A 27,817-nucleotide genomic window follows, 5' to 3' on the forward strand; every position below is an offset into this window, starting at 1 on the left:
TTATGTTTATGCTTACAATCCGAAAAAATGAAATTAAAAAAAAAATCGTAATATTTTACAGCGGAGTTAAAGTCACAGGATAGCTGCGATCAAATTGCAAAATAATAATAAAAAAAATCCATATGTCGTATTTATACATATATGTGTCATGTGATATAACTCAAACACATACTTTGTTTATATTAATATAAACTAATCCATGATTCTAATCCCAAAATAATCCAACTCTTGACCTTCTATTCTATAAGCATATAACTATTTGTTATAATACAGATTCATTAAAATGTTAATTTTCAAATCTCATCAAAGATGCCATATGCATCCCGCTCAAATGAATATATCTTTTGTCTTGTGTTATAACTGCTGATTGAAGTTTGAAGGTTATTTAACCCAAATAATTATCTAAAATACATAAAGAGATCTTATCTGGTACAATATCTCTTATGTTAACTTATTATAGTATTCGAACTAATTACACTGGAAAATTTAAATATATAACATTATCTTACATTTATGCAATCTTCAGATGCTAAATGATAAGCCTTGTTTTGTACAGAGTTAGGAGAATTGCATATAAATTACTGAAAATCAATAACTATATTTGATGGATAAAAATCAAAGAATAAACAAATTATGTAAAATCGTGTTAAGAAGACACATACAGACTTTGAATGTTATCGTATTTTTACGCTCATCCGGGGAATAAATGTTTTGCCGATAGTTAACTCTTGCAAACACATTCGGTCTTGAAATTCATGATTCTACAAGCATTAATTATGAGTTCTTTATTTGAGATTGTAAAATAAAAGAACTCTGAAGTTTCATTTTGTTTGTATTATAAAAAAAATAATTATCTTTTCATTGTACTACTACATTTCCTGGGATAAGTACAGTAGCTGTCGAAATTTGAAATAATGCCTTTCGTGTTCTTGTTACCCTTTAAAAAGGGAAAAAGGAACGATCTCACACCATACGGTCTCTGTTGAAGAGTTTTTAATATTCTTTAAACCACATATACAGCACGTACTCCTCTTCTTTTAAGGTGGCTCACCCAAATAAGGACGTCCGGTAGATTGTTTTTATTTTCACATATTTTGTAGATTTTTTTATGCTGAATCCAAAAATGCAATGAAAAAAAGGCTCGTTTTTCCCCTCACATTGAAGCGAAATGTGCAAATTTGACCATATTTCCAAAGAAAGAAAACGCAAATATAAAAGACTTTTGATACTGTTTATAATGCTTTTTTGTTATTTTTTATTTATATGGATCTTGTCTGTACACCAGCTTTAATTAATTGTAATATCTTCAATTTTTCACTTATTCTTACAACCTATAAACTTCAAGATTATAAAAAACCGGTTTCTTTCTAAAGTGAACATTGATTGGTTAAATATTTCTCAGTGATGTCCTGTGTTTGAATTTGTTTGTTAGCTTTTTGGTCATGAATGTTTGTCTCTAATATTTAATTAACTGTGCATTTGTATTCAGATATCGCAGATCAAATTTATTCGTTCACTGTGTAATCATACGTTTTTTGATTGAGTTAAGTCTGCCAATTGTTATTTTATCGTATGTTTTTCTATGTTGTGATGTTATGCTATTGTTTCAGAAAAAGGGAGAAGGTTTGGATCCATTAAAACGTTTAATCCCGCTGCAAATGTTTGCACCTGTCTTAAGTCAGGAATCTGATGTACAGTAGTTGTCGTTTGTTTATGTAATATATACGTGTTTCTCGTTTCTCGTTTTGTTTATATAGATTAGACCGATGGTTATCCCGTTTGAATGGTTTCACACTAGTAATTTTGGGGCCCTTTATAGATTGTTGTTCGGTGTGAGCCAAGGCTCCTTGTTGAAGGCCGTACTTTAACCTATAATGGTTTACTTTTTAAATAGTTTTTTTGGATGGAGAGTTGTCTCATTGGCACTAACACCACATCTTCCTATATCTATTTATAACAATACTGATAAAAAAAGCTCTTATGAAACAGCATTATATGATTGTAATAAATTGAACTCAATAACATTCAAGGTTTTATCTTCTCATATAATAAATCAACCGCCATTCGCTTCATATTCAAGAAATATTTGCCACTGGACATAAAACAAACCACAATCAATCATAATTTTCCCTGTTTGTCTTATTTGTTACTTTTAAATAAGCCACTGCTTTGTATTTCTTCTTGTAATTTTAAATTTTGATGACATATTTTTATCTTCAAGTCTTTAAATTTCACTATGTTGCACTGTTTTACTATATCCTTCTCTTTAATTCTCACCTGGGAAGATAATTACACACATACATGAATATATATATATATGTATATATATACAACTCGTCTTAACATCAAACAAACAATGTTACATCTTTATTTTTTCCTCGCCGGGATTCGATCTCATGCTAATGTGATACCGTGACACCAGGTCGCCTGTACTGCAGGTGTCCGCTAGACCACACGACCACCAAGGCTCTACCTTTCCTCGTCAGTTTTAATCTAGCGGCGTACTGCAGTACATAATATATAAGGCCTGGAGATGTTACTGTTACAGACCAGCTCAATTATCTATAGTAAAGGATCCTACAAATTAAAGTAAGATACAGTCACAGAAAATAATTATAATTATTAGTACGTCTGAGTCAGTGACAACTCTACAACAGATTTTTCCATCGGATCGCAATCAATGATGGTGATACATGGCTGTGTGCATTATGTATATTTAACTCGTCTAAACATCAACCCAACAATGTTAGATCTGTAAATTTGCTTTCGCATTTTTTTTTTCTTTTCTCGCCTGGAGTGATATTGAGTGATCGTGACATAAAATTGCCTGCACTGTATGCAGCGCGCTAAAAGAGGGACGGACGATACCAAAGGGATAGTCAAACTCATAAATACGTCATGACTAAAATTGAAAAAAAAGACAAACAGAAAAACAATAGTACACATAACACAACATAGAAAACTAAAGAATAAACAACACGAACCCCTCCAAAAACTAGGGTGATCTCAGGTGCTCCGGAAGGGTAAGCAGATCCTGCTCCACATGTGACACCCGTCGTGTTGTTTATGTGATTACAAATCCGGTAAGTTGTCTAATTCGGTACGTCACATTCATGAAAGGGAAGGGGATTGTAGTTACGACGTAAGGAACATATCCGATATTATGTGTGAAATGGTTATTCCATAACGGTCAACCAACTCGTGATGGCGTCCGTAAAATTTACGAAGGGAGGATTTCAACTTCAAAATTTGAAACTCTTGGTTTAATAGCTTCCTTGTAAGCAACAACCTTCTATCAAGAAAATCATGATAGGAAATGCAAGTACGGGAATATCGTATCAATTGGGAGATATATACCCCGTATGCAGGTGCTGCTGGAATGTTGCTTCTAAGAAATGGAAAGTTCACAATTGGAAAGCTGAAATCATCTCTTTTGTCGTAAAGTTTTGTTTTCAACCGACCCTCATTGTCAATTTCTAGATGTAAATCAAGATATGAAGCCGACTAAACTGTATCTGTACTATACTTTATCTCTAGTTCGATGGGATACATGCGTTCCACATAGTCACCAAATTTTGAATTGTTTAGTGAAAGAAAATCATCTATATAGCGGAAAGTAGAGTTAAAGGATATTGCTAACTTCTTATCTTTCTTCCTAAGAAGTTTATGCATGAAGTCAGCCTCATAATAATAAAGGAACAAGTCGGCAAGTAGAGGGGCACAGTTTGTTCCCATTGGAATGCCGACAGTCTGTTGAAAAACACGTCCTCCGAACGTAACAAATATGTTGTCTATCAAGAAATCAAGCATCTTGATAATATCAGTTTCAGAGAACTTTTTGCTTGAATCAGAGTGATTCTTTACAAAGTAGGATTCATCCCTCCCTAAGACAAGATACTTGTATCTACGTTGGCCATTCTTTTTTATGAAGCAAAGTTATACCGACTCTTTCAATTTGTCTTTTAGTTTGGAATGTGATATACTTGTGTAAAGAGTGGAAAAGTCAAATGTTTGAATACTGTTACAAGATGAAAGAGAGTTAGATTGTATATACTCTAAAAGATCTTTGGAATTTTTAAGTATCCACATCTGATTCACGCTAAACCACACGACCACTTGGCTTCACTTAAATATATATCATTATTAACCAGTTGCAGGAAGTTATTGAAATTTATCAGCAATAGTCTGCAAGCACATTCATTGCATTAATATTGTCTTAAGCTACCCTTACCATGTGCATATGGCGTGAAACTCGTCTACTTCTATCAAAGACACATTCATCTGCTGTAATGTCATTCTGCATTTTTTGTCACTGATGAGTGTTTTTGGTGAGGCAAACAAATAATCAAATTTGCCTTTCAAAATATCATCATTTCCATTACTGCAGGCCCCTACAAATTGATAAATAAAGCTTTATGGTGGTTAAAATGATTACTTATACACATGTATGTATTAAATAATCTTCTGCAAAATGAGATATGTAAGCAGATAATCCTGATAATATTTCGATCATGATGTACACATTTGATTTTTCTATGGTTATAACTCATCATACAGTGCTTGACTTTTAAAATAAAATACTTATATTATACAGGTATACATGAGCATTTTAAGACATTTATGAAATTGATGTGTAGTACATCTTGTACATAATAGATGTGTTCTATACCATACAGGTATTTGGACCGTACAATACGTGAAAATTATAGTTTAGCTTTCTAAATACTTATATACGAAGTAATCGCGGGGAAACATTTAATGAGAAAAATATAAAAAAATATTAACAATATCATTTTCTAGTTGGACAACCATTTAAATTTCAGGGGAATGGTTTGCTGGTATATTCATGATATTACTTATTTTATGTAGATATCATTTTTTCTTTCATGTCTTTAAGGCATTCAGTTTACTCTGAATTATTCATCTGGTATTTTTTTTTATAAACAAATCACCCTTTTAATCCCCTCTGATGACAAAATAAATATAGACATATATGAAAGGGAGTTCAACAGAAAGTCTTGGCTATATTTTGTTTCCGAAAGCCCCCCAATGCTCAAATTTGACATTCTTAATTTAAATTTCAAGCGGTTCATTTTTGTAACTTACCCCTATACGCCACAGTCACATTTAGTACTGCATTAATTCTGTCCACGTGGTCTGCCAATAGTGCTCCTAGAGGTGAACAAACGATCACTTTCTAACAAGTTTCCTTTTCAAGTTCCCTGCGAACTGAAAAAAGCATTTGGTAGGGAAGCAATTTTCCGAATCCGGTCGGGAGTATAGCCACTGTACTTTGTTCAGTTTTGAGGGTGGAAATTTTGAAATCAGTTAAAACTTTGTCATATAACAAAGCGGTGTCAGTTTAATTTATATCTATGAGTTTGGCTGTCCCTATTGTATCTTTCACCCATCTTTTACCTCAATAATATAATTATTTGCTGTTGTAAAGCTGCAGCTTAATGTCACACAGTTTTCAATATAAGCAGGACAGCTCAGTTTTTCCTTGTGGCTATTTTCAGGTTGTCGCAACTGATTGTTGACGTAAATCTCCTTTCGCGACAATAAGGTGAGTTTTATGAGAAATGTCGCAAAAGAACCCCACGGTGATAAATTGTACTGAGTAATTACCTGCCGCTGCTTATGTATAGGGGAGAAACATATACATTATTTGCGGAATTGCATACATTCGGTTCAAGAATTTACCATTTTTTTTTAATTAATATCGTTTCAGTCAAAGTACCTGGTATATCTCAATTTATAACTTTTTTTTCCTATTTATTAAAGCTTTTCAAATTCAATGGAGTAATGGAGTAGGACACAAGTTAAACAGACATCGGCTCGCGATAATATCAGACAATACATGTATGTGTAATATAAAGTTGTTTCTAGTTTGTCTGAAAAGCAATCAAATTAAAATTAAATCCTTTAATTGCTCCTGTTCTGATATGTCGCGCATCAAGGATCTAACGAAACTCGAAAGAGAGGTCAAATCTGGGGACCTTAGTTCACAAATTAAATATTTGAATAACATTAATTTTTCGTCCAATTAGAATCCATCTCGTAAACAAGTTTCGGAAAATCATTCAAAATGGCGAGCAAAAGTGGCATATAAATTAAACTGACACCGCTGTGTTATATGACGATGATCTTTACAGGATGATGTTGCATCAGCAAATCAAAGCTCACAGACATTTTCCAAACCTTATTGTATCTGATAAACCAAACACTACTTATTGTCTAGTAATATGCAATGTTTTACCATATTTTTAACATGAAGAATTCCGACACCTTGGTTTGGTTTTTATAAATTTATTTTTCGATATTGTGTTTTAAATTTGTTTCTCTTATTTAATAATTTCATTTTATAGTAAAAGCTCATTATCCAAAACAAACATGTTGATTTTTTACATGAGAGCAAACAAGCTAATGTATGCCTCTCGAAATTGTTGTTGTTCGTTTTGGTGCCCTCGACTCTAGCTGTCTTAATTGACTAGGATTGTCTGTTTTTTCTATCGAAGGTCGGTGGATTTCTTTGGGAGAATGTCTGCTTGTTCCAATTATCCAATCTCGCCAACACGATCTAGCTCAAAAGCAGTGCTTTAACGTGCCGATAAAACAACACAAATCTATATCAAAAGTTTCAACTAATGTTACTCGTTGTTTATCCTTCCAGAATCCTCTACTTCTGATGTGTTTTTTAGTCCATACTTATGGCATATCATACTGAGTCTCATGATATGTTAATCTCTTATAGAAAGTGTCAAATGTTTTTTTACACTTATTTATTCGGCAACCTTACATAGTAAAGTTTCGAATGAAACAGCCAATACAAGTGATCGAAACCAATCAAAACAAAAGAACAAATAACAAAAATTCTGAACAGAATGTCCCTAACCAAATGGCAAAAGCATCGTTATACTATTTTTTGACAAGTTAGCATAAGAAATTGTTAAAAATAACTGCTTTAAAAGGTATCAAAATCCATATTCAATTGCAAGACCAAACATTTAATCTTAACATAAAAATCAGAAGATTATTTTCTCGGCAAACTTTTCCTTAATAAGGATTAATATTTGAGCTTTTTATTCTTTTAATTGATGATATAGAAACAGATATATCGGCAGCACAAGGTAGATCCTATTTTACTCTGAACTGTATATCAAAATATTCATCTATATGTAAATATCACGTATTTTTCTGTTATTAATATGATAAGTTATTGTTAATGATGACATAATTCGTGTAATCTCTTTGAAGAGGAAATGCAGATATGAATGGAATTAATGAATCGAAGAGCATTGACAAGATCTTAGTTGCCCCCAAGAAGTAGCATGTCACAAGAATGTTTTAATATTTCTATCTTCTTTTGTTTAAAGGCATCAATCATACAGAATAATTATAGTATTTCAAGTATGGATCTAATTATTTCACGAATTTAATAACAAAATTGTGTTATTGAATATTTTTTTTGTTTTACTAAACAGCTTTTGAAATACAAGAAACTCGAATTTTCTTATGTGAATTTTTAAAAAAAGTATATATATAATTTGGTTACTTTGAAGCTGTGTATGATATATTCAACATCAGCCATTCCATTTGTGTCATGTTGCAAAGTTTACTCCTACGTGTAAGTTTGCAGATGCGTTTATCATTAGTACGTCAATGTCTGTTTAATATTTGTTCATACATTGTCAGAAAAGATGGGATGACTGTTAGTCTGGCGTAACAAATTATAAGCCTTGTGTCTTTGATAAATATTTACACCAATGGGTGGATAACACTGTCGGTGCACGTTTCGACCCCGAGGGTATCACCAGCCAAGTGGTCAGCACTTCGGTGTTGACATGAATTACATTCTATGGGCATTTTGACAAATTAACTGTTTAAAAATTTGAAGTATTCGATATACTAAGGATTTTCTTATTCCAGGCATAAATTACCTTAGCTGTATGGGGGTTATCAATGTTCTTCAACTCTATACTTTTTGGCTGTAAACTATTTTTATATGAGTATCACTGATAAGTTTATGTTGACGTTTATATCAAATTAAAAGCCTGGTAGCTTTGATAAATATTGGGAATACATATTACAAGGATGCAACAGGAAAAAACCGAAATTTGACAAATATGTTTTACTATCACTTTTGGTCAACAACTAAAAAAGAAACAAAATATTTTACCTCTGCTTCCAACATGTATAAGGGAAAAGAAAAACGCAATTCCATTTTTTACAATGAATGTTAAAAGAATATATATTTGTTTTGCTACTTACCAACACATCCGTCTAGAAGCATTCGTTCATTAACATACGATATAGAGTCTCGTCGAGTCTTTCGAATAAGAGCATCTTATCAGTAACAAATAATGTAAAACAAAATGAAACATTGAAGATTGCTTACTTTCATAAATTAATTATATGAATATTAGTCAGAACATTTTACTTCAATTTAAAACAAGTGCGTTATTGAAAAATTACGATATGAAAACAATGTTTCGTGAGATTATTTTAAATAACTTATCATTACAATAACATGAACATATTTAACTCACATTTGTTGTTGTACATGATGATCTCTTTGTTTGATACATGTTGTAGTTAAGGAGACGGCTTTTTGTACTATATAATATGTCAAAGTATTTCTTCATTTTTAAACTTACACGAGGCTCTTATTTGTTAGCCTGCAATATTTACTCCTCTAGCGTTTCACATGTTTCAGTCAACAAATGTAAAGTTAAATATACAGGTTATTTTGTTTCATATATTTTAATTTACAAAACACATACATTGTAATTATAAAACACTGTACACCAGGCCTTGAAAATTGTAAAAAATATCATACATATAGGCGAATATACAAGGCCCCGAAATAAAAAAACATAAAACAACTTAATAAAGCGTCAAATTTATTACTGAACAGATAACGAACAATATAACAGACATGAACAAACAACAACCACTGAACTTCAGGTTTGGTATATGGTACAAAAAGAATGTGACGGGGTTACACATGTTTATTAGTGCTCAAGTCTCTCCTTAATCTAGGATAGTGGTTGAACAGTACAAAACATATGTAGGAGCACGCTTTACTAATCAGTCCAATCAATGCCCATGCTACGTCAATCTTTCGTCAATTACGTAAATTTCAGAAATAGACCGAGATTTAAAATAGTCCAAAAGTTATATAGAATTTATAAGAATCCACAATAGTTAATTCCATTACGCGATTGAATGATTAAGACGTTTGTGTTTACACGTATTTTGTAATTCATAATAGAAATATTATAATGACATAAAACAAGTCAATATCATACTACTATACATAGTTTTGAAACAGTACAACACATATTTAAGAGCACGCTAAACAAATCAGTTGGAAAAAAAAATACATCTCACGAAAACCAAAAAAATTCGTGAACGGGTACTTGTACGCACTCAAATAAAAAAAGAATGGCTTAATGTATGCATAATACTTAAACAAAATAATATAACAATGAGTGTATACTGATTATCGTTTAAAAACAATTGAGTCAGTTCTTTACGGAGTTCCGTCATAATCAGTGACTCTGAACCGTACATTTTTACATGACAAGTGGGGCGGTTTTTTTTGGTACCCGTATGAATTAAAATTATTGCCAAAAATAACATGAATGTTGTCAAGGAGGAGATCTACAGTTTCTAGCATCTCGTCATACCTCCAGTTAGCATACCTAGCATATTCAACTCTCATCTCAAATAAAGGTTAAAGATGATTCGCGGCAAATATATTTTTCAAACAACTATTTATTCAAATTAGATTATTTTATGATTGATAAGAATTTTTAAAAGTAAAGTGTAGAGTTGAAGGGGCAGAAGAACCAAAAGCACAAAATTTATCTTAAATAGCATTTTTTTTCAATTTCCCCATAGTTTAACACCATTATTTTCCTTTGAAATGAAAAAAAAAGCTGATTACAAGCTCGTTTATTATAGTCAACGAACTATTCATGCACGTTATTGTTAAAATCACTTACAATGGTTTGTAATGCCACTTACTTGAGGCCGAGGTGAAACAATAGTTTACTTTTTTTGGTATAGTGGAGGTTGCCATAGTATGTAACTTGAAATGACAAGAAAAGGTCTTTTAAAGAGGTAGTGTGGTTATAAGTGTTTATTTATTATTTGACACCCTGTGGAGCTCACTGACCTGCATGTGAAAGAAGTTAACATTCTATTCATAGGAATTTATCTTTGTAGTCTTTACATCATACAACATCACTATTAGTTTAAACATATTTATTTACAGTGGATTGATAAACAAGTTTTGCAACAGATATTAATCCATTTTCACTTTGCGAGTGCGAGTGCTGCCCTGCAGCGGCGTTAGCCTTCTCTTTTTTTAAATCTACAAGGACGTGCAAGAGATATGGCTCTCTCTTAACACGAATCAGTCATTAATCGTCCCCTTCCGACGGACTATTATCGTTCCTCAAGACCATACTCGCAAATGGGGTCAAGGTAGTGCCTAAAATTCCGCACCTTAAATTCATCCTGGAACGGTAATCTAGTCGGGAACCTTTGTTAGTAATCTGATGCACTTACCACTACACTACATGGTTAGCTAGTTGGTTGGACGGTACAAACACAAATCGCTTTAGAAGTTGTCAAAGCTTTTTTTCTAGAAACAAGCGCAGTATGACCTCTTTTAATTATTTTGGTTATTTCTAAATTATTTTCATAATTTGATATTCGAATACATTTATACATTTATTCAAATGATAATTATTTTTTTTGTCATATGTTTTCCTTTCTATACTTTTTACAATACGACAAAAGAGCGCACGACCAGACAACACTGTTGCTATCTAGTGTAGACGGCGGGCGATTTTCTTGTCATTTTTGCAAACGGTTATTAACAAGTATTTGTTTGATTTGTCCCATCTGAGGGAAAAAGAGGATATAAAATTAAAGTGATTTCCATTGTTATCTGTAAAATAGATGTTTTTTATGGATAAATTAATTGTGGTGTCCGTAAAAAAAGAAAATAGTATTATACCGCTGTTCAATAGTCATAATCGATTGAAATTAAAGTTATCCGGATCACACACTGAAAGAGAAGTAGCCGACTTTATAAAAACAGAGTTCTAATAGAGTTTCCTCACTTTTCTAATTACATTATGAAGCTGAATTCTTACAATGAACAATGCTAAACATTCACTTATTTCTATATTTACAACATGCGCACATCAGTGTTTTCGCCTCAGCTCTGAACTTTCTGTCAAACATACCATACACAAACGGGTTGACGATGTTATTGATAATCATCATTTGTTCAATAAAGTTGATAATAATCAGCTCATATTCCGTTCTTTGGATCCAGAAATTGCGATTAAAAAACATCGATAAGAGTAAAGCTAACTGAGGAATATAACAAAGAATGAATACTACGTTTATAACTATTATTATCAATGAAAAGCGTTTAGCTGCAGAAATACGTTCTTCGGTTATTGACGTAGTTGTCGGCCGTTCAGTGACGTCACAATTAGAAGACCTATTGCCATTGGTAGTTCCATTGTCCAGGTCAGTTTCAGCTAATGACATACTCACAGAATTGATGTTGGTAAAACGTGTGTCCAAGCTGTGTCTTGATGCCGACATTTGTTCGTTTGTGGTTCTCATCCTCAAAACATTATTCACTACAGTGAACATTTTGCTTGCAGTTATTATTTGTCTTCCAATCAACAAATTCAAAATGATTAGTTCCAGCATAACACCAACAATGATAAAAGATCGATAGAATATAAATGTTTGATAGGCTTTCTGATCAACTGTCATTATGTTGATACCACATATATATCCTGTTACATTTAATTCAAGATTTGGAACGCGTAATTGTTCCCTAATGATAATAAACGGAGCAGAAACGGTAAGTGACAAAACAAATATGACAAGCAGTGATATTCGTCTCAAGTTCAGAGTAAGTTGAGGTCCAAATGGTCGACATACTTTCAAATATCGCTGCAAGGTTATGACTGCCAGAAGCAATATTGACGAAAACCCAAACATATTGAATAAAAACATCAGAATCTGACAAGAAATTATATATGTAAATTTAACAGGCAGTAAATTTGTCCATATATTTAATGGTGCTTTCACAATGCAGACAATCATATCAACAAATGCTAAAATTGGTATAAAGTACTTTCCTTCAGTTTGTTTCAGTCTCAATTTATACACAACCAACACTGTCAAATTCCCTACCAATCCAAGTACGAAATATAAAACGAGAAATACGTCGTGTAGTATGTACTTTCTAGCTTCTACCAAATTCCAAGTTGTCAGTCTATCTTCTTCTGAATAGTTCATTTTTGTTCTCAAATGGAATTCACTATGTATATTAAGTTAGATACTACAGCTTGTAAGTAAACATATACATTAAAATAGTTGATATCTTATTTGTCATAAAGAGTCTATATGTGTATTGAAATTGATTAATATTAAAAAGCAAAGTCGAAGTCACAGAATAGCTTCGATCAAATTGCAAAATAATAATAAAATAAGTAAAATCCATATGTCGTATTTATACAAATCTGTGTCATGTGATATAACTCAAACACATACTTTGTTTATATTAATATAAATTAATCCATGATTTTAATATCAAAATAAACTAACTCGTGCCATTATTTTGTCTTATAAGCCATGTGAACATTTTTTTATATGCACTCTCACAGATTTATTAAAATACTAATTTTTAAATCTCATCAAAGATACCATATGATCCAGATAGAATGACTTTTTTGTATCTATTCTCTTTCGTTCTCAACAATTTTTATGAAGTTTGAAGGTTATTCAAAGCAAATTAATTAGCGAAAAAAATATAAGAAGATCACATAAGGTACAATATCTCTTTTGTTTACCTATTATATCCGAAGTTATTAGCTTGGGAGTTTTTAATATAGAACCGTTGATGTATAGATAAATAAACCCATTTATAATAAAACATATTCACACCTTTATGAAATCGTAAGGAGCTTAATAGCTATATTGATAAGCCTTGTTTGTTCAACAGTGCTAAGAACTGGATATAAATTACTGCACAAAGTTAAATCACAGAAATACTGAACTCCGATGAAAATTCAAAACGGAAAGTCCCTAATCAAATGGTAAAATTAAAGGATAATACAGATCAAACGAATGGACAACAACTGTCATATTCATGACTTTGAACATGCATTTTCAAATGTAGAAAATGGTGGATTGAATCTGGTTTTATATTGCTAAACCTCTACAAAAATATTTTGAAATATCATTAAAATAAATCAAAGAGTAACCATATTATAATAAATTGTATAGAGGAGACATAAACAGACTTTAAATAAAGATTTAAATTTGTGTTATTGTTAGATGTATTTCTGCTTGTATCTATCTGATGAGTTAAGCCTTTTTCAACTGAGTTATATAGTTCGTTCCTATGTTGTACTGGTACACCACTGTCCCAAGTAAAGGAGTGAGGGGTGGTGATCCAACTAACATGTTTAACCCGCAATAGTCTGTAATATTTATAATATAACATATTCACACATTTATGAAATCGTAAGAAGCTTAGTAGCTTTATTAATAAGCCTCGTTTGTTCAACAGTGTTAAGAACTAGATATAAATTACTGCACAAAGTAAAGTCACAGAAATATTGAACTCCGAGGAAAATTCTAAACGGAAAGTCTCTTATCAAAAGGCAAAAGTAAAGGATAATACACATCAAACGAATGGACAACAACTATCATATGCATGACTTTGAACATGCATTTTGGAATGTAGACAACAGTGGATTGAACCTGGTTTTATAGCGATGCCGATAGTTAATTCTGAGATTACCTCCAGGTTTTGGTGGGGTTCGTGTTGCATGTTGTATGTTTTTTCCCTTTATTTTTTTATCTATTGCGTTGTCCATTTATTTTCGATCCATGAGTTTGACAGTCTCTTTTGTATGTCTCGCCCCTCTTTTATAACAATTGAGTCAATGTTTCTAGACATGTGCCCCCCCCCCCCCGAGCACATTACCCACCCAGTACCAAAATTGCATGAATTAACGAAAATCCAACAGGATATTGGATCCGACGTCTCCCAGTATAAAAAGGTCCGAAACAGGCATACATTACCATGGACACGGTATCATCTGATATGGAAGGTGTCCAAACATCACTAGATATGACAAAAATCCCAAACATGACCCCCTTAGATCATCACACTAGTGACAATACCAATAGTACAAATATACAGTCTTGTTTAGTTCTTATTAAAGACATTTTTGGGTTTCGATGATTTGAACAACTCTGTCGAATATTAAAAGGAGCATTCAATGGCTACAAAACTTTTGAAATTTTTATTTAACAGATGCTCAATTCACTAGCAATGTAACCATTTTTTACCGGAAGTGACGATGATCTGAATTGTAAGTCTACAAATGTCCTCTATGCATTCGAGTGTAACCTTTGAAGATTCGTATATGTCGTTGAAACGAAAGAAAAGCTACACAAACGTATGTACGGCCATATATCAGATATTAAACTCAATGCAAACGGCATGCTTTACCATCATTTTAATCTGCCTGATCATTCCATCGTTTCTATGACAGTTTGCATTATCGAAAAAAAATATAGAAAAACCTTCTACGTAAACATAAACAGGTGTGCTAATTTCGACATTTGGAACTGCTAAACCATATGGTTGCAAGGACCAAAGTGATGGTAAAGGTATTCTATCTAGTCCTTCCTGAAGCTCGGTGAATGTGATAAATATTTTCAACTTTATTACTCGACGTAGACGCAGTCATGATCATTGTCAATATACATATCATATTCTCTATGAGGTCACTATTATTGCATAACTGTCATTTATAAAATAAAATAAAACGCCGTTAGGTATTCATCACATTCGCATTAAACTTTCAGGATTTTTTGGAATTTTAACCACAGATTAAGATCGTGATATTCCATCACTGTATTGGATACTAGTTCATAAACTTCATAAGTGTCCTTACAAACACCGGTATATTGTTAGTTCTTCCAAGTGCTACATGAAACCTCTTTTTAAATTATTAACATATATTTTATCAGCAATCAAAACATGGCTTCAAACTTATTGTGAAACTGTTTATTGTAGAGGTTGCGTCAATCAGATGTGGATACTTGAAAATTCCAAAGATTTTTTAGAAAACATACAATTAAGGACTCTTTTGACAATATTTGACTTTTCTACACTTTACATAAGAATTCCCCATTCCAAACTAAATAATAAATTGAAATGGTTGGTATTGATTTGTTTTCTAAAACACAAATGGCCAACGTAGATACAAGTATCTTGTCTTAGGAGGGGATAAATCCTACTTTGCAAAGAATCACTCTGATTCAAACAAAAAATTCTCTGAAACTTTAATGATCAGGAAGCTTGATTTCTTGATTGACAAAATATTTGTTACATTTAGAGAACGTGGTTTTTTCAACAGACTATCGGCATTTATACGGGGACCAACTGTACCCCTCTTCTTTCCGACTTGTTTCTTTATTATTACGAGGCTGAATTTAAAACAGAACTTCTTAAAAATAAATATAACAACTTAACAATATTCTTTAACTTTACTTTCCGCTATAAAGATGATGTGCTCTCACGAAATAATTAAAAAAATGAACGCATCTATTCCCTCGAACTAGAGATACAGGATAAAACAGATACAGTTAATTCAGCCTCATATCTTGACTTACATATAGAAGTTGACAATTAGGGTCGGCTGAAAACAAAACTTTACGACAAAAGAGATGAATTCAGCTTCCCAATTGTGAACTTTCCATTTCTATGTAGTAACATTCCAGCAGCGCCTGAATATGGAGTATATATCTACCAATTGATACGAAACTCACTGGCTTGTATGTCCTATCATGATTTCCTAGATGAAGGGTTGCTACTAACTAGGAATCTATTAAACCAAGAGTTTCATATTTTTGAAGTTGAAATCATTGCTTCGTAATAAATTACACGAGTTGATTAACCGTTATAAAAATAACCGTTTCACAGATAATATCTGAAATGTTCCTCATATCGTAACTACAATCCCCTCCCCTGTTCAAGAATGTGACCTACAACATAAAGGTATTTACCCGGTTTGTAATTACACGAGCAACGCGACGGGAGCCACATGTGGAGCAGGATCAGCTTACCCTTCCGGAGCACATGAGATAAACCCTAGGTGTTTAGGGTTCCTGTTGCTTATTTTTTTTATGTGTTGCGTGTTGTTTTCTAATAATTGTCTGCATGCCTTTTTTTTAGCCATCGCGTTTGACAGATATCTTTCGCCCCTCTCATTAACGCCCTTTGTCTATACTTGTATATGTAACTACTTACTCGTTGACAATGTAATGGAATTTGATGCGACTGTCATACAAGTGAGAGGTTTAGCTAGCTATAAAACCAGGTTCAATCCACCTTTTTCTACATTAGAAAATGCCTGTACCAAGTCAGGAATATGACAGTCGTTATCCATTCGTTTGATGTGTTTGTACTTTTGATTTTGCCTTTTGATTTTGGATTTTCCTTTTTGAATTTTCCTCGGAGTTCGGTATTTTTGTGTTTTTACTTTTTATATATCTACTTTATGGTTATATTTGTTTTATTCACATTAAACCAATTAAGAACAACAAAGTCCATCGTCTTCATTATCACATGCCTTGCACTGAATCTGTCCTGGTCGTGTTACGGGACATACCGTTGGTAAATTACATTTAACATCTGAAAATATACAAAAATTTATAAATCACATTTTAATCAAATTCACAGAAATATGATATACAAAATGAATTTGTTGAATCTTTTCTTTGTGCCATATATAAAGTAATGACATGCATTATTATGCGTATAGAATTGCAAAATCAAATGGAAATTTCTTACCATATACAGAAATGCAGAATTAAACGAAATATGGATTAAAAAAACATAAACAGTATTGCGAATTCGGTAATTAGATTCAAGGCTGCACATCGCATACTTTTTACTCCTAAGGCAATCTCGAAACGAACTGATATTACAAATTTCGAATTTATATGTTTAACTTTTGTCCTACTCCATTATTCAATGGAGGTATAAGAGGTTTTAGAAAAAACAAAATGATATAAAATGATACATGAACTTACCAGGTACTTTAACTGAAACGATATCAATAAAAAAAAATCAAAAGTCGATTCTTTAACTGAACGTTTTTAAACTATTTTATTTAAATGTATACTGACCATGGTAATCAATGAATTCCGCAGTTAATGAATATGCTCTCTGCTGCATGTATACATTAGCAGGGGCAGGTAAGAACTCGGTATAATTTATCACATTGATTTTACTCCGTTGTTAATAAACTTCCCCATAATGTCGCCAAAGCAGACTAACGTCAACAAACAATCAACAACATGGAAAAAACGGAGTTGTGCTGCTTATAATAAACAAACAATCAACAACATGGAAAAACGGAGTTGTGCTGCTTATAATAAACAAACAATCAACAACATGGAAAAACGGAGTTGTGCTGCTTATAATAAACAAACAATCAACAACATGGAAAAAACGGAGTTGTGCTGCTTATAATAAACAAACAATCAACAACATGGAAAAAACGGAGTTGTGCTGCTTATAATAAATACTGTTTGACATAAAGTTGCAGTTTAACAACAGAAATCATATATCGTTGTGTTAAATGACATTTACACGATGATGTGTTGCATAAACAAAGCTCATAGACGTTTTCAGCTCTTATTAAACGAGATGAACCAATCACTAGTTTTGTCTAGTAATATGCAATGTTTTGCCATAATGTTTTAAACATGTAGAATTCCAATAATTTTGTTTCAGTTCATAAAGTTTGTCATTTTGTAAATAAACTCATCATAGATACCAGGACTAAATTTAGTAGATACGCCAGACTCGCGTTTCGTCTATAAAAGACTCATCAGTGACGCTCGAATCCAAAAAAGTTTAAAATGCGAAACAAGGTACGAAAATTTGTTTCCCTTGTGTAATAATTCCATTGTTTAGTAAACATGTTTTGTTTCTTCTATGTTAGAGCGAAACAGCTAATGTGTGCCTCTCCAAATCGTTGTTTATAATTTATTGGCGGAATCATAGACAAAATATTATAAGATATTCTAATTTTCTTTATATAAATGAAGCCGTCAGATTGTCATTTAGGGCCTTTTATAGCTGACTATACGGTATGGCATTTGCTCATTGTTTAATGCCGAACGGTGACCTATAGTTGTTAATTTCTGTGTCATTTTGGTCTTTTGAGGAGATTTGTCTCATTGGCAATCATACCACATCTTCTCTCTTTTATATCAATAAGTATAACTGTATAATCTTATTATCAGAAGGATATTGATCAAATACATCTACCTAAAAATGTACAGTCATTAGAAATATCTCACTTTCGAATGTCTCAATATAAACTTGAACGATATGGACGGTCCCATTTGCGAACATACATGAGCAAAACGATTTGTCCAATGTAAAATTTATAAAAGGATACTTAATGTTTTAAACGAAAAGATTTATAAGTAGAAGTAGTCTCGGACTAACGTTACTAGTTACTAAATAATTAATACCATGCTCATAAAATGTTATAGAAAGTGTCATAGTTGTTTTTATACTTACTTATTCGGCATCCTAAAAAAAGAAAGTTATAGAATGAAACAGCCAATACAAATGTTAGAAACCAATCAATTCTAAGAAAAAGTAAAATCACAAAAAATACTGAACAAAAAGTCCCGAATCAAATAGAAAACTCATCGTAATACCATTTATTTGACAGGTTTGCAATCAAAATGGTTAAACAATTGTCACAATTAGAACTGATTATGGTAATCCTTTTTCAATTGCAAGACCAAAAATCTAAATCTTAAAATTATTTTCTCGGCAAACTTTTTCTTTAATAAGGATTTAAATTTGAGCTTTATTTCATTTAATTGGTGATACATAAACAGATATATCAACAGCACAAGGTAGATCCACTTTTTGTCTTGTACCGTATAGTTTTAAAAAAATCATCTATATGGAAATAGTGCGTATTGTTCAAAAGTTAATCATCTTCTTGTTCTGTTATTATTATAAATATTTATTGTTCATGATAATATAATTCATGCATTCTCTATGAAGAGGAAATAAAAAGTAAGAAACGAAGAATTGAATGAAAGAGTCTTCATAACCCCTAAGATATCTCTAAAAAGTAGACTGTCACAAGAATATCTTGATATTCTAATGTTCTTTAAACAAAAGCAACAATTTGATAAAACAATTGGAGGAATTCTTGTGTGAATCTGATTTTACGAGTCAACTTATCAAAATTGTGAAGCTGGATATATAATTTCTTTTTAACTAAACTGCTTGACACTGTGTAAAACAGACAAAAATGAATATTCATCCGTTAAAATGAATAATAACGCGAAACAAAGCTTAATGCGTAACATTGTTATTAAAACATAATATTCTTACCAGATTTTTCTACATCTGAAATAAAAATTTACATTTTTCTATCTCCACATTCTTATAAAAAAATATTTAAGCGACAAAAAACAGGAACTATAATTTTATACAATAAATGTTACAAGGATAAATTTGTTTTCCTTTTCTCACTTCAGTTTCGATTTACTTTCTATTTATCAAAACGGTGATTTCTATCTTATATATATATGTTCCGTACCAAACAGAATATAGAAAAGTACTACAGCTAAAAAAACTATAAATGTTTGAAAATGAAACTATACAACCGTGTTTCATACACCCATGCTAATTCGTGGCGCTCGAGTGAAAAAACTAAAAGCCCACATTTCCACTTGTCGTAAAAGTTTTAAAAACAATTAGATTTGTTTCTTTGCTGTCTATTAAAATCTGAAAATCTCCAACTTTAACTACGTTTGTCTAATTGGAATGGAACCTTTTCAATGTCACACCAGGCACACAGTAAGAGGCACCACTCATTGACAACTGAGTTAACACAAGCTTCAAGTCGGTTGCATGGTGATACGTGTCGGATGCGTGCTGGTACGTGTTTGATACGTGTTGATACGTGTCTGATACGTATTTGTACGTGTTGATACGTGTCGGATACGTATTTGTACGTGTTGATACGTGTCGGATACGTATTTGTACGTGTTGGATACGTGCGGGTTCGTGTTGGATGCATGCTGGTACGTGTCGGATGCGTGCCGGTACTTGTTTAATATTATGTGAAACGTTTAAGACTATATTGACTCTGCATCGTTTTTATCGTATGCAAGGTATTATTCTATCTATGGACTGACTTTTATTTCAAGTATATCTCCTTTTCAACGATAGAAGAAAAAAAATTAGAATGACTGTTTATGGCTCAAGTATCTACCCACAGAAAAAGATACAATAAATTGGTGAAAAATTAATTTGTAACATGAATCGGTAATGAATTTGTTTTTGTGCAGGACACAAGCTATTTTTAAAAGATGGAATTTTTGAATGATAGGTATTATAGGCTGCGGGTTGCCTATAATTGCTCACATTCACTTCGTTTGAACTTTGGTGGATAATTATCTTATTGGAAAGCATACCACATGTCCTTATTGTTTTTATAGTGTAGACAGTAAAGTACAGCTAGTTTGGAAGTCATACTATGTTCGGCTAGATCTTACATTTATACGTTCATCCAACAAATCAGAAGCATTCGTTCATTTACATACGAATAGAGTCACGTCGAGTAAAAACTTCGTACAAGTTACAAATAAAGTAAGAAAATGAAAAATTTAAGTTTGTTACCTTTCATAAATTAATTATCTGAACATTAAAATGTTTTACTTTAATTTGAAACTTTTAAATTATTAAAAAATCACGATATGAAAAAAGCCTATGAGATTATTATAAATATCCAATCGTAACAATTTTTTTAACATATTTGAATCACATTTGTCGTTGTTAATGATGATCGCTTTGTTTTATAGGCAAGGATACGGCTTCTTGTAAAATACAACATGAGAAAGTAGTTCTTTGTTTTTAAACTTACACGTGCCTCTTATATTTTGGTATGCAACATTTACTCCTTTCGCATTTCAAATGTTTCAGTCAATAAATGTAAAGTTGAATATTAATCTTATTTTGTTTCATAGATTTTAATTTACAAAATTCCTATAATTTACCGTTAGGTACCAACTTCGTTGGTTTATATGATAAAGATAAAGTACGATTTTATGCGTTCGATTGTGACTCAAAATTAAACTTCGGAAAAACATCAACATAAAGTATTGATCTAATAAGAATATTCTTCATATAACAACTGACACCAGAATTAATCTTAATGAATTGATAAAAAATTACCGATTCCAAGGTGACTCTCCTTTTCTACATAATCAATACCAATGCACACGTCACAAATGGTTGGCAGTTTGGCGTATGGGGCTGAAAGTGAAATACAATATTAAAGGTCAATCTTTTAAATTGTTTGTTACTAAGTTGCTTATTTCATTTGCTGTAAAGTAAGGGGTAAATATTTAAGTCAAAATAGACATGGTATCAAAAGCAAAATACAGATTGATAACAAAGATCTTCAAACCTTATGTATGTGTTGCTAGCTATTAATATCATAATAAAACCATGTGATTTGATTCCCAATGAGACGACCATCCATTTTCCAAGTTCAAATGCAGAGGATTTACATGTAAAAAATTTAAGGCAACTGTACTTCCGGAATTGAACAATGTAATAAAAACCATACTGTATAGACGAATATAAAAGACCAAGACATAAAAAATACAATTCAATAAAGCGTCAAATTTATAACAAAACATATAACGAAAAACTAATATTAACAAACATGAAACATATATTTATATAGTTTTTGAATAAAACCGCTGTATTCTTGTTCATTTGTATTAATTTCGATTTGATCATACTCCTTTTAACTTTCACTGGCTTTAAATGATGGTTCTAGCATTTTTCTAGGCAAAACAAAAAAGGTTTTCATAATTATAGGATTTTTGCCCAGAAGTATTCTACAACCCTTAGAACTGAACACTTTTTATTTCTTTTTTGTTACATCCGCCTCTTATATACATAGCTATCGCATAATGTGTTTCGACGCGTAATATTTTGTTACAATTACATACCCCAGTTATTTGAAAGATAGAAAATTGCATCTCTATTAGTTCCATGAAATGTGTCTTGAATACATTTGTACAACCAGTTGGAACCATTGAAGAACCTGTTATTTGAATATATATTGAATTTACATTGATATCACTAGTAATATTTAGTCAGACTTTATAAATTCAAAACTTTATTTTTGATTGGATGAGTAAAATTAGACTATAGCTATTTGCCTCTATGCAACAGATACCAGTCTTGGTTTTACACATATAGACTCTCCTCTATTTAAAAAAAAGGTATAGATATTCCATTTGTTGCTTAAAACTCGACAAATTTGTTTAAGTATGCAAACCAATTGAAGGAGACTGTATGTTTTGCTTGTGTTACATTAACTCCCATTGTTTTGTATTTCTGAAAATATGAACTTGAATGTTAAAGTCAATACGTATATCTAGGTTCAATGAATATCATTGGACAGACAACATATGAGAAAAACATATTTCTTGTTTGTCGTAGACTAGACATACAAGTACATGGTTTAGCTAGCTATCAAACCAGGTTTAATCCACCAATTTATACATAAGAAAATATATGTATCAATTCAGGAATAGGACAGTTGTTAACTCGTCATTTTATGTGTTTCAGCTTATCATTTTGTCTTTTGAATTGGGACTTTTCGATTTGAATTTTTCCACGGAGTTCTGTATTTCTATGATTTTACTTTATACCTAAAACTGAAATGAACTTATTAAAACGTCGGTCAATTTTTCGTTTATCCCTTAGAAATTTTTCATAGCTACAGTTATTTATCATTATTCTATTTCGGTGTTCCTATTAAGGTAAACGTTAAATGAGTTGTATTTTGATCTTAAAATGGCCATAAAGATTAAAACCAATCGTTTACTGTTGAAATAATTAGCATCAATTGGCAGCAGTGAAGGGAATTTGTGTCGGTCAATAGTGGCAAGCGCCCTTGATAGGTAATGTAAGGTGACTGTATCATAGGAATTCAGAAACACATAAAAACAATTAAGTTGATTCCAACATTCTATTGTCATGTTCGTTTTAGGTGCTTAATTTTCCGGAAACCAAACGAAATGTTGGAAAATTATAAGAGATGTTTCTAGAAAATAATGTAAATGTATCTTTTTATTGAATGTTTTACCTGTGTCGTTTGATAATCGGTTAGCTAGTTAGTGAACATTCTTAACTGTTTTTCAATAGTAAGTTAATGTGTATCACTAGCAAAACTGAATGATATACAACAAATATTATTAATAAGACTAGTCCTGCTTTTAAACAATATCAATCAATTTATATATTCGTGCTCAGTCAATTAGTTTTTTATACCCAATAACATAAAATTCTCCACTTCTGTGCACACATTCGAAAGTAGCTTCTACCGTGCCATTTACTAGTGTTAATATTTGCGTTAAGTTCCCAGGTGGACTGAAAACTGTTGAGTGATAGCTAGTATCAGTTCCTATAACGGTAAAATGGTAAACCCGATTCTGCTTACTGCATGGAAATGCACAAGAACCTGGAAATATAAACATGTATTGATGTGATGATGATAAATGATTAGTAAAAGGTCGAGTACAGTATAACGTTGGTCAGTTGCTTTCTTGCAATTTGACTTACCGTCAACTGACAATATGGGATGATTCAGTTTTTAACTTTCAAAAATACACATCTGTATGATTGGTCTATCTTAAAATTAAATGCTGCAAAATTCCTTTACAAAATAGAACCGAACATAATTTCATTTTATTAACGACTTCTTCTTCAGCAATATGACTGTATATTAAAGTTTCCATCTATAATCTGACTGAAGGGGTCCTTTTCGCCTAAAACACAATACATCTGTTTTGCCGATATTATGTAACTAATTTGACTTAGAAATTACATTCAATAACTCTTCTTTATTTCAATCAAACATGATTTATTTATACAAAGCTCCGTTGATCAACATGTACCGCCAATTTTCCTATCCTTTGGGAGGTTTACCATTGTTTTGCCGGCTCTTTTACGTCTACTGATAACATTAGGAAGTCGTTAACGTTATTGTCTTCCCCATTTGACAGTTTTTGCAAATTCTTTCAACCAATTAGTGAATCTAATTAAGACACTAAGGTTTCAACTCCATCAGGCAAAGTTGGATTTAGATGAATTTGGCTATTTATTTCATGTCTATTTGAAATATAGCTCTTTAACGGTTTCGGTACTTATACATCATTTGGATTTCAAATGTTTGGCTTTGAACGTTCCTGATGAAGTTAAATCCAGAAAATCGCTTGGGACGCAAAAGAAAACATTAAACGTGTTGTTTTTCATTTTCTAAACTACACTTTCTTAAAATTGAGTACATCAACACCCGTTTTGATTTTTACAACGTATCGAGTATATTTAATGACTACCGTTTAAAAATGTATACTTCTTATTTTGATAACACAGAGCCACCTATTATTTGGTACATATACGAAAAACAAACAGCAGACGTTCCATTTTTATGTATACGTAGGTAACACCAAACTTCAATGTAGAAAATAATACTTCTGAAACTTTAAATTGTAAGTTATCGAAGTTTAGATATGCTCCCTATGGCCATGTTATTACAGGGAACCTCATTATGGTCCAGGACTGTAAACCAAATTGAAAAAAAGACCAAAATATCGTCTTTCATCTAAAATAGACTGCCAACAGTGTCGTCAGATCACCAAATGTGCTATTTCCTCGTTTTGTAAAATTGGTGTAAACTGGAAAGGCTGATAGAAAACGCGTTGATTCTTATTTAAATAAATGTATGAATGTTGTAGATTATAGAATATCTCATTTTGAAAATGATTGAGAAATAAATAAAAGAGTACATAATATGCCTATTTTCAGAATACGAAATAAACTTCAAGAATTTTCAAAACTATAAAGCGGTTTGTGTAACTACCCGCCGACAAAGCAGTCAACAATGTGGTGGTTTCAGTCATAAATATAACACGGACGTTCTAGAGAATGAAATTTTAAATTCATCTACATTCAAGTTCGTGCGCTCCACAGAGAGTCATACAGTGAAAAAAATATCATAACCACATCACAGCTTATGGCTTCTACCGATCATGTGTACATCCCTACTTTACATTGGTTACCTAAACTGCACAATAAAAACAGTGTTAAAGGTCCCTACTATGTATTGGTTACCTTGACTACTATAAAAACAGGAAAGTATATTAGTTGTTTTGTACTCGTTTGATGTGTTTTAACTTAGGAACACAACATAGAAAAAACTATAAACGTCGCTGTTGAAATACACTCCATTGAAATATGTTTGAACTCCTTGCCTAATTATCAACCATAATTTTAGCGGCTACTCACCTAATGTTTGGGCAGTAAATGCCATACCAAGGAAAAGAAATGTTTCAAATACATTTTTTTATTTCGTAATCGACTTCTTTTGTCTTTAGAGTTGAAATAAATTTGAGGAACTGGCCACAGCGTGTCTAAGGTAAATATTCCAAATACGTAGTTTTTACGACATACGTACGTCAGATGCTGTCCAATCTATCATTTTTTACTGACATTTGCATAAGTATGTACTTCAAACACTATTGATTTCTCATTTCCAATGTACAAGTAGAAAAACAATATTATATTAATATTCATGAGAAAACCATTTCATAATCATTTCCGGAAAAGACTTATTAAAACGGAATACAACAAAGTACTTTTATTCGGTGATGTTGTAATATTGATATTCATGTCAACACCGAAGTGTTGACTACTGGCTGGTAATACCCTCGGGGACGAAACGTCCACCAGCAGTGGCATCGATCCAGTGGTGTAAATAGTTATCAAAGGTACAATGATTATAATTTAGTACGTCTAACGGAAAAGTCTGATAGAAAATCCCTTGATTCTTATTTAAATAAATGTAGGCATGTTGTTGACATTTTGAAAATGATTGGAAAATAAATAAAAGAGTAAATAATATTTTCAGAAAAAGAAATAAACTTCAAGAATTTTCAAAACTTCAAAGCGGTTTGTTCTAGTACCCGCCGACAAAGCAGTCAACAATGTGGTGGCTGTAGGTCATAAATACTATACGGACGTTATAAAGAATGAAAATTTGAATTCATCTACATTCAAGTTCGTGCGCTCCACAGAGAGTCATACAGTGAAAAAAAACACATCGTAACCACATCACAGCTTATGGCTTCTACTAATCATTTGAAGATTCCTACTATGCATTGGTTACCTAAACTACTAAATAAAAACAGTGTTTAAGGTCCCTACTATGTATTGGTTACCTTGACTACTATAAATAAACAGTAAAGTATAATTTAGTTGTTTTGTACTCGTTTGATGTGTTTTAGCTTATGAACACAACATAGAAAAAACTATAAACGTCGCTGTTGAAATACACTCCATTGAAATAAGTTTGAACTCCTTGCCTAATTATCAATCATAATTTTAGCGGCTACTCACCTAATGTTTGGGCAGTAAATGCCAAACCAAGGAAAATAAATGCTTCCAAATACATTTTCTAATTTTCTAATCGACTTCTTTTGTCTTTAGAGTTGATAGAAATTTGATGAACTGGCCACAGCGTGTCTTAGTAATAATCCAAATACGTAGTTTTTACGACATAAGTACGTCAGAGGTTGTCCAATCTATAATTTTTTACTGACATTTGCATAAGTATGTACTTCATAGACTATTGATTTCTCATTTCCAATGTACAAGTAGAAAAACAATGTAATATTAATATTCATGAGAAAACCATTTCATAATCATTTCCGGAAAAGACTTATTAAAAACGGAATACAACAAAGTACTTTTATTCGGTGATGTTGCAATATTGATATTCATGTCAACACCGAAGTGTTGACTACTGGGCTGGTGATACCCTCGGGGACGAAACGTCCACCAGCAGTGGCATCGATCCAGTGGTGTAAATAGTTATCAAAGGTACAAGGATTATAATTTAGTACGCCTAACGGGAACGTCTGATATGAAATCCCTTGATTTTTATTTAAATAAATGAAGGCATGTTGTAGATTATAGAATATCACATTTTGAAAATGATTGAAAAAAAAATATAAAAGTAAATAATATGCCTATTTTCAGAAAAAGAAATAAACTTCAAGAATTTTCAAAACTATAAAGCGGTTTGTGTAACTACCCGCCGACAAAGCAGTCAACAATGTGGTGATTTCAGTCATAAATATAACACGGACGTTCTAGAGAATGAAATTTTAAATTCATCTACATTCAAGTCCGTGCGGTCCACAGAGAGACATACAGTGAACAAAATATCATAACCACATCACAGCTTATGGCTTCTACCGATCATGTGTACATCCCTACTTTACATTGGTTACCTAAACTGCACAATAAAAACAGTGTTAAAGGTCCCTACTATGTATTGGTTACCTTGACTACTATAAAAACAGGAAAGTATATTAGTTGTTTTGTACTCGTTTGATGTGTTTTAACTTAGGAACACAACATAGAAAAAACTATAAACGTCGCTGTTGAAATACACTCCATTGAAATATGTTTGAACTCCTTGCCTAATTATCAACCATAATTTTAGCGGCTACTCACCTAATGTTTGGGCAGTAAATGCCATACCAAGGAAAAGAAATGTTTCAAGACCTTTCAAAACTTCAAAGCGGTTTGTTCTAGTACCCGCCGACAAAGTAGTCA

General features: G+C 32.0%; 1 protein-coding gene across 1 annotated transcript; it reads right to left on the bottom strand.

Annotated features, from left to right (window-relative positions):
- Positions 1-16,658: 16,658 nt before the first annotated feature.
- LOC134727448 (uncharacterized) lies at positions 16,659-25,519 on the bottom strand. The gene is made up of 5 exons (XM_063591831.1): positions 25,484-25,519; positions 23,468-23,657; positions 22,138-22,232; positions 21,350-21,430; positions 16,659-16,759 (listed from the first exon to the last, which is right to left on the bottom strand). The coding sequence occupies exons 1-5, from the start codon at positions 25,506-25,508 to the stop codon at positions 16,659-16,661; spliced, it is 492 nt and encodes a 163-aa protein (XP_063447901.1). The 5' UTR covers positions 25,509-25,519.
- Positions 25,520-27,817: the final 2,298 nt, after the last annotated feature.

This window comes from Mytilus trossulus, chromosome 8, assembly GCF_036588685.1.
Source record: "Mytilus trossulus isolate FHL-02 chromosome 8, PNRI_Mtr1.1.1.hap1, whole genome shotgun sequence".
Lineage (NCBI taxonomy): Eukaryota > Metazoa > Mollusca > Bivalvia > Mytilida > Mytilidae > Mytilus > Mytilus trossulus.